The 8,761-nt window shown below is 43.5% G+C and overlaps 2 protein-coding genes across 3 annotated transcripts; one reads left to right on the forward strand and one right to left on the reverse strand.

The window, feature by feature from the left end:
• The first annotated feature begins 1,645 nt into the window (after window positions 1-1,645).
• On the forward strand, window positions 1,646-5,503 carry LOC135114448 (oxytocin-neurophysin 1-like). 2 transcript variants are annotated; one of them, XM_064030349.1, is made up of 4 exons: window positions 1,646-1,794; window positions 3,921-4,063; window positions 4,347-4,557; window positions 5,087-5,503. In XM_064030349.1, exons 2-4 carry the CDS (start codon window positions 3,929-3,931, stop codon window positions 5,215-5,217), a joined length of 477 nt encoding a protein of 158 aa, XP_063886419.1. In that variant the 5' UTR covers window positions 1,646-1,794; window positions 3,921-3,928; the 3' UTR covers window positions 5,218-5,503. The 2 variants fall into 2 exon arrangements, with proteins under 2 accessions (XP_063886419.1, XP_063886418.1); XM_064030348.1 differs by having other exon boundaries at window positions 1,674-1,794; window positions 3,918-4,063.
• Window positions 5,504-6,426: 923 nt separating this feature from the next.
• Window positions 6,427-8,380, reverse strand: LOC135114014 (uncharacterized). The gene is made up of 3 exons (XM_064029621.1): window positions 8,238-8,380; window positions 7,283-7,993; window positions 6,427-6,792 (listed from the first exon to the last, which is right to left on the reverse strand). Exons 1-3 carry the CDS (start codon window positions 8,247-8,249, stop codon window positions 6,661-6,663), a joined length of 855 nt encoding a protein of 284 aa, XP_063885691.1. The 5' UTR covers window positions 8,250-8,380; the 3' UTR covers window positions 6,427-6,660.
• Between the last annotated feature and the right edge of the window lie 381 nt (window positions 8,381-8,761).

Raw genomic sequence — 8,761 nt, forward strand, 5'->3', positions numbered from 1 at the left:
AATGACGTCATTTGATGTCGAACAACGAGACGATTGAAATTCCAAACTATATCAAAATAATCTAATTATCAGTATCAAAACAAGCGTTAAATTGAATTATATAAAGATCCTAAAAAAAAAGAAAAACATTTACAATATGTAGAATAAATGAATAGCGCTCACCGGGATGCCTCGGTCGATCTTATTCCCTGTGTAAGTGATTTCTATCTTCAAAAGACTCAGTGATCAAGAAGAATAAGATGAAAGCCGCGGCAATGCAGTACAACTTCGCTTACGCCATAATTCATTGCTCAGTTCTACGCTTATATCTGTGTGTGAGTGGCAGCATGGATTCTAATAAGATACGGGAACATTTCCGTGCTCCTAGTAACGTTTGTTTAGTTTAGTAGAGACTTCCGTGCGTGTTACATCTGCACATCCGGTTGACGCATAGATGAAAATTATATAAACATGAAATTTAATAAAAAGCCTAAGAGCGGACCATTCCTCGTGTTTGTAGCAGTGCGTGGTTAGTTAAGGAGAGAGTTACGACTACTTATTACGTTTGTATAACAGCTTGATGCATAGATGATAAAAGATGATAGTATGAAATTTAATATAAGGCTCAATAGCGGATTATTCCTCGTGTCTGTGGCAGTGTTTGGTTAGTTAAGGAGAGAGTTACGTGTACATATTACGTTTGCCTAATGGAGTGACGCTTGGGAGTGCCGGCAGCCATCCATCAGCCAGCGAGGGTGGGCGGCGGGCACGTAGTTCATCTCACTGAACACACACATCCCGCCGCCTGCCCACTCCGACCGTGCGCGAAGGGCGTAGGTGGAAGACTGACTTGGAATCTTAGCTAGTATCTTCACATCGTTCTGCTAATATTGATGTCATCTTTAATTAACGTCATTATTACCATCGTTATTTTGGTGGAGGAAAAATTAAGTAGGTGGAGGAAAAAAAAAAGAGCACTCGTTACTCTTTTTGTCCAGACTTAACTAAGTTGTTGAGGTAGACATCATCATCATCATCAACAAAATAATCATCGTCATCATAATCAAAGCCACACCATCAAAAATCCTCCTCTATATCATCATCCTCATCATCAATATCATAAAAATAATCAACATCAACATCATCGTAATTATCACCATCTTTTCTTCTTGTTTTTGTTCTTCATGTTCTTCAGATAATGAGCCTGTAGTGCGCTGGACACAAATATCCCTCATCACTCCGCCCCGCTCTCCCACACACGTAGCACACAACACATCATTATTTAGGTAACAATACAACTAGAGAAAAGCCAAGAAAAATCAACGTATAGCACAAAGTAGCACAAAGAACAAAGAGTGATTGAGAAAAACTTTATCATTCCTTTCCATTTACCGTAATTCGTGTAGCAGCCAGTTGTTACGTCACAGTGTCGGGTGACGACCGTTTATCTGCATTACTACTCTCACTGTAATTCGCTAAGAGACAACTCGACGCGCGATGTCTATTTTTAGCCGCCATCGCCGAAGTGTGACTTAGAGCGTTCCATCCCACAACCTTCTCTCTCTCCCCTCTTTCCGCTCCCCTCTTCCCCGTGCCCCACCTCTCTCTCTCCCTCTCTCTCTCTCTCTGTCTCCTGACACGCGCACCTTCCTTGCCTTCATCCCCCTCGAGTGACATCACTCCCACACGCCCCTTGTCGTCTCCACCAGGTATATAAGTCCGCAGGAAGACATGCCGTTCCATTACACTCTCACCTCCTTTCCCGCCACCACAACCCACCCGACACCACCTGCCCGACACACCGGCAGTCAACAGGTGAGTCGAGTTGACACAGTGAGTTGCTCTTGTGTTGAGCCACACCTGGCGCCACCCGACTCTGTGTTGGCGTTGATCTTGTACAGCTGCACACACACACACACACACACACACACAGACACACTTTAACAATATGGTTATTAATTTTCAAAGCACAATTAAATACGGGGGGATCGTCCTGCCCTGTAAGAGTAAATTACTTTTGTGTTCCCAGCGACGAGATGCGAGGCGAGTGCAAAGGCGTGTTAGTATTATTTAAGCAGAATTGCGACGTTAATTCAAAGGTCTCGCTAGCTCTTAAGTATGTATTCGTTTTTCTCACACTGAAGGAGAGTTCGTGTGTCAGTTAGCGACGAGCGCATTAGTATCTCGTCAATATTATCTAGAATTTCAGGACACTTGGGGTGTTCTCATTAACGCAGCCAGCCCGGACACGATGAATCTTAACTAAAACTCTGAGTTGCTATTCAGGTTAGTCCTTATTAATTATCCATCTATTCAGTCTTTGTTTTAGTATTAGATGGAATTGATCAACTAAATATTTCAAAGTATAACGCTCAACACACTTTGATGATATATATACTCGTAGTTTGGTACTGATCAATAGTTACAAAGGTGCAGCAAAGAATACTCGCAGTGCCTGTAAAGCTACACGATTAAAAGCAAGGCAACTTTGCTAAGTAATGTATTTCAAAACCATCTTATATGAATATCCTTGGTGAGTCACTTTGCCCGCCACTTGTGGTTGCGGCGCCAATGATTTCAGGTCGTAAGTAAGTAAGTGTGCTTGAGTTATACGTTTGTGGTGATGCTGGCTGATTGCAACGTTATCACAGTACTGCCTTACGCCACATTTTCTCTTTAAACTTTTCGTGACTCACTTCACAAAGATCGTAAAACATCGTGAATTGATAACATGTGACTGACTTGAACAATAAGGTGATTTTACAAATTCTGTCAGGCATAGTTTAAATTTTATAGCGAGTTTTCCAGGCTTCTATGTCCTCTTCATCTAGAGACAGCATGAACACTTCCTGATGAAGCCAGGTATCTGTCCACCTCTACTGTAGATCATGTGTCACCTGCGGTATGGTATACATTCAGCGGGGCTTCTATCCGCCTGCATGAAAAATCGAATGTTCTGAGATTCTTTTGAACATTCTTTTAACTGAGGTTCTGTTTTTCTCACCGAACCTTCTAACCACCTTTGCTGTACACTGTGAATATTTACGATTCAATACTTGTATAGAAACTCGACTTCGGTACATCTCCCATGAAGTTCGTGAACGACTTCTCCAAAGTATTCTCTGACTGACTTAGTTATTGAGTGTTGGATAAGGAATACAGCCACTGCCAGTTAATTTGTAGCTCATCTTCGTATATTAAAATTAGTGGTCACGTTTTTCTTCATAATTCTATTTCTTCTTTTCTGTTTAAGGCAGCTGATCGACTTGTTGTTTGATTTAGAAATAGTCTTTAAGTACATAGATTTTACTTAGAAATCTTATATATTAGTCTAATTCATGATATAAATATACTTATCGCATACATTCATATAATACTCGTACAGCCTGAGCATCAGATATGAGATAGGTTACATACTCTCCTATCTTTCATATCACTACACCACACAATGCATGTTCACACTTTTCAGTTTGTCTTCAGCTATGTAAACAGAACACACGTAGTAACAGCCAAGGTGTTAACACGTGGCCGGATTAAGTTGTGCACGACCAGGTGGGTCAGAGAAGCAAGAGTACTGCACATCATAGCAGTATCGCTGATGTTAGTGTGCACGAGAACCATTCCACGCTGAAATTTCACGTTATTAATGATAGGTAACATGTGGAATTTATTTGTCTGCGACGCCGAATGTAAAACAATTTTTCTGGTGGTGGTGAGTCACGACACACACACACAAACAAACAAACAAAAAAATAATAGTGATAACAACAATACACATCATGAGCAAATTTCATGAGTGCAACAGTATCACTCACATATGGCCAAAGGTAAAGAAAACATACCTGCATTATTCAAGTAATGAGTCAATGGCAGTTAATAGGTGTTTTCTAACTACAAGTTCACGCACGGCAACCTTAGTTAGCTTAGTGTTGTCTCAGCAGCAGCAGGCATGCAGTCGGGCGTGGCGGTGACGGTGGTGGTGACGCTGCTGGTCGGGGGTGCCGCCGCCTGCTTTATTACCAACTGTCCTCCTGGAGGAAAGAGATCAGGGGGACTGATGTCTACTCTCGGCCGCGCCCGCACGGTGAGTTTTCGTCCTCCTGTAGCCAAGGCACCCGAGTGTTAACCAACTGGTGCTGGCAAGATATCATCATATAGAAGTAATGTTATTTTGAAGTAATACTGGGTAATGGTCAGAAAACGAGAAAATTAACATCTGAGAATATTAGAACCCCAATAGATTTTGTGGATTATACAGAGTATCTTTCTCTTTTTAGTTCTGATGTTCATTCGTAATGTACTTACGTGGTTATGTTCCACCAAGTCCCTCCAACAGCTGTGATTCAACGATCTGCATTGTCCCGCAGTGCGCGTCCTGCGGTCCCGGTCTGCTGGGTCGTTGTGTGGGTCCTGACATCTGCTGCGGTGCCAGAATCGGTTGCTTCCTTGGGTCACGAGAAACCCGCATGTGCAGAACAGAGAACATGGTGCCCATCACTTGCTACAACTCAGACCTCAAACCCTGTGGTAGGATGCAGGAAGGCCGCTGCGGTGCGCCAGGAATTTGCTGCACCGAAAGTAAGTTTTAACTTTGGTTAGAAATGAGATTTTAATTTCCACTAGTAATGGATGTCTGAAGTTACTAACTGTTCTTAGGGAATCTCAACAGTGCAGAGAAGTTTGACCGGTGTCATCCTCCACGCAGGCTTGCATCATGCATTATGCAGTTATTTAAGAAGCAACAGTTATCATGCCATGGAGCTTAACTGTACACATCATGCATATTCACACAAGAGCAGCACGCTCGCACACACACACACACACACACACACACACACACACACACACACACACACACATTTACTGTATATATTCTCTTGATGAGTCAAAGCAAAACCTAAACTCGTCGTGATCGCACGTCTGCCATGACATTCAGTGACCTTGTTCACGGCCTGGTGGTCTGCCGTTCTTCTCCCAAGTAACACCCAGGCCTTGGCATTTATCTCAACACAGCAAAAATAGTTTTCAACTGCTGATGAATCTTCCTCTCACTCACACGTTATTCCTCGCTTTAAGTAAGTATTTGCTTCTCTATCTTTCCCTCTAGACAAGTGTGAAATGAATGACGATTGCGTGGCGGAGGACACGCAGGGCGAGGAGGTGGAAGAAAGCCAGAGAGGCGGCAGGCCCAGACTGGATCTACTGGCAGCCGCGAGAGATCGTTGGGAGGAGCAGTGAGCTGCCCGCCGCCCTGCCTGCCCGTCCTTGGTGCATCCCTCTTGCCGCAGCAAAAAAATAGAAATGGTAAAGGAAATGGAAGTCACAAAAAACGCAAGCAACCCAAACGAAGACTAATCGAAGACACTTTAAATTCGGAGAAACCCATACGACACTGAGTACAAGTTAAGAGAAAAAGACTACACCTGTTCATTCCCATCCTGCTGGACTGACTGCCTCTTTGGGACTGAATCTCTCTCGTGCATGTAAAAAGTCATCATGACGCCAATAAACAAGCGCTATTTATCGATGTTGTTTCCAATTACTGATCTGTTTCCTAACATTTTGTTTATATTTCCTGCAGTACTGATTATCCCTCAAAACTCCACTAACTAATACAAAAACTACCATTAACCACTACTGCTACTACTACTACTACTACTACTACTACTACTACTACTACTACTACTACTACTACTACTACTACTACTGTACTGCTACTACTGCATTACACCAACAACCGTTATAATGCGCACATATTAAGGGAAAAAATTAGAGAAATAAAAAGGCAATTCATTGGCTGAGGATCTGAGATGAAGTGAGGCGCCTTCCAAACACTGGACATCAACGGCCTTCATCCACAGACACCACGGTTTGTCCCTTGGCTTGTTCCTCGCAGCACTGGGCAAGTGACGGAGGCTTTGGCACTCTCGGCATAACCAAACAGTACATTATATAAAAGGTTGCAATCTAAAAGTGTACTGGTTTCTCTAGTTAAATAAAAATACGTGCTATGGACTAACACTCGTCCATATACTTACAGGTATGTATACGATAGAGACTCTATACGGGTTAGGTTAGGTTGGGTCACGTAGTACATATTAGGTTACATATTAGTCGTGATCGAAGTGCCGTGTAAAATTTGTTCTGTAATGTAGTTTTACTTGCTTCACTCCGCATCATGCTGTCTCATCCTACGAATATATCAAGATTTATGTTTTATTTACAGAAATTGGTAATGACTGTATATTATTGCATTTAATTTCACAATTGTTGAGCTTATTGCAACACCGAGTTTCTTTTTTTTTTTTTTTAAGGCTTACAAAAAAATACATTATTACACGGAACTGCCTCGTGTAGTGCTCCGTCAGCTCCGTCGTCCCAGTGACGGTGAGGGTGTCAGGTGCACGAAGCTCCATACAACTTTGGTGAGGGCAGTGAAAGTACGAGTACAAAGGCTATCGCTACTAATTTATTTGAAATTGACAAAGTTGATAAAATTTGTATATTCATATTCAAATACATGCATATGTATATATGTACATACATACATCTCTCTCTCTCTCTCTCTCTCTCTCTCTCTCTCTCTCTCTCTCTCTCTCTCTCTCTCTCTCTCTCTCTCTCTCTCTCTCTCTCTCTCTCTCTCATCTAATCTAACCTAGGCACCGCTGCTGCTCCTGGCCACTACTGCAGGAGGATGATGATCGGTGCATTGCCCTGCTGGCTCCAGCTGTCAGACTGGGCCAAGGATTTGATCAACTTCACGGGGTCAGTAGAGGGAGCAGAGGCGGTGGCGCTAACTTCCGATGCGGAAGCCTTAGTAAGTGGAAGAAAAGAAAAAATGTGTTATTATTTCATGGGTATTATAACTAATATGTTATGTAATATATATATATATATATATATATATATATATATATATATATATATATATATATATATATATATATATATATATATATATATATATATATATATATATATATATTAATGTGTATTATGACAGCATTTTGCGCCGTTGTTTTCATTGGTACTGTGTCTAAGGCAACAGCAATAGCAACAACAACAACAACAACAATTACTACTACTATTATTACTACTACTACTACTACTACTACTACTACTACTACTACTACTACTACTACATTGATGTTAAAAACTATGCCGCTCATTATTACTAATATAATAGATATTTATAAGTTAAGGAGTATCTGAAATTATGATATGCTGATGTGACGCAACACAGAAATAATGATTGTAAAGGTAAAAAAAGCAAACCAACAGACTTAAGCTGACAGATACACACCTGGGTGAGGGTGTCGACAGTTGCTTCGGTGGCCTCGGCGGGACGGTCCACGGACATAGTGGTCACGGGCTCCTTAGCAAACAGCGTCTGCTTGTAGAAGGACGACAGAGGTGGGATGGGAGTAGCCACGGGAGGGATGGAATTCCTGATTCTTTCAGCGTTCCACCTGTTAAAGAAAGTATCGAAGGCAGACTTCATGGTGGTGGGACGAGCGGTGGCGGGCTGTGTTCGTTGCTGGGATGGCTCGGGCTTCTTTGCTGCCCTGGTGTCAGCACTGGCCTGCGCTGTCTGCTTCTGCGTCTGCATCTCGGTTGTCATTTCCTCCTGAACAGTTTGCTCCGTGGTGGGCATTTCGGTAGCCATTTCTGTTGTCATTTCTGTGGTTTGCTGTTCAGCGGTCGCTGATTGCTGAACTTTCTGGTCTGCCTTGCCTTTCTCCGCCTGTGTTCCTGCCTTCGCCTGTTCCTGAGGAGGCTTTTCCGCCACTGGGGCAGGCGGAGCAAGCCTGGCGACCGCTGCCTTGTTCTGTGGCCAAGTCCGCGCTACCTGCTGGCTGAATGACATGGGGGCGACAGAATTCCTGCGGGCCTCTGACATCCAGAGATGGTGATAGTTCTCATAGGCTCTTGCGATGTCAAACGCTGGCGAGCGGAAGGGTTTCCCCTGTGCCGCCACCACCAGCGCAGCCACCACGCCCCAACATGTCAGTACCTGGAAACAGTCATTCTTGTCATTGTGCTCCATGCTTGAAATATATCTCGTAACTATCAAGTAAATACCGCATGTTTATATATTTAAAGAAGTCAGAAAATTTTTATATATGGATTATTACATATCCTTCTTTATTCCTTGATGCTTAGTGAAAAGTGTTAAAATCTTAAACTGTTTCTTTAAAACCACATCGCTGAAGCCACAACTACGAGTCTCAACACATCCTCTCTCAGGTGCTACTCACAGTCAGCCTCATCCTGCCGCTTTGGACACCCTGCTGTTTTGGACACACCCAGTCGACAGCCACAGCCAGGCGGGGCGGACCCTTTTATATGTCGCCGCCGCCCAGCGTGGCCGTGCGACCTTTCCCTCCGTTACAGTCGACCGCAGGTAAGCCCTGAAAAAAGTAGTTACGCACTAAGTGAGGATAACAGGAAAATGTCATGGACACTTCCCGGGCGGGTAAGGAGCATACCCAGGTGGGAGTGGTCGCTCCCTCTCCTGAAGATGGTGGGCGGCACGAGGATGTCACTGGGCACGCATTTGCCTGAAACTTGGAGCCTTTTTTTCCTTGAAGCAGCAACGCAAAGCGGCCTGCACTTGACTTCCCTGCCCACTGGAGCGGATCCCTCCCGGCTCCCGCCCTCCCTTCTTGCGTTACTTACTCTGCTTTTCCTCCTGCCTGACGCACCACAGCCATTCGCGTAAGGGGGAATTCGCACATACATACACACACACACTCTCTCTCTCTCTCTCTCTTCTACCTAC

This window comes from Scylla paramamosain, chromosome 27, assembly GCF_035594125.1.
Source record: "Scylla paramamosain isolate STU-SP2022 chromosome 27, ASM3559412v1, whole genome shotgun sequence".
Classification (NCBI taxonomy): domain Eukaryota; kingdom Metazoa; phylum Arthropoda; class Malacostraca; order Decapoda; family Portunidae; genus Scylla; species Scylla paramamosain.

Excerpts from the sequence above, each read along its gene's own strand:
- LOC135114014 (XM_064029621.1), bottom strand. Across the intron at positions 6,793-7,282 it reads CTGTCGACACCCTCACCCAG|GCTTCCGCATCGGAAGTTAG; the intron begins GTGTGTATCTGT and ends CCACTTACTAAG.
- LOC135114448 (XM_064030349.1), top strand. The coding sequence starts at position 3,929 with ATGCAGTCGGGCGTGGCGGTGACGGTGGTGGTGACGCTGCTGGTCGGG. Across the intron at positions 4,064-4,346 it reads CTCTCGGCCGCGCCCGCACG|TGCGCGTCCTGCGGTCCCGG; the intron begins GTGAGTTTTCGT and ends ATTGTCCCGCAG. Across the intron at positions 4,558-5,086 it reads AGGAATTTGCTGCACCGAAA|ACAAGTGTGAAATGAATGAC; the intron begins GTAAGTTTTAAC and ends CTTTCCCTCTAG.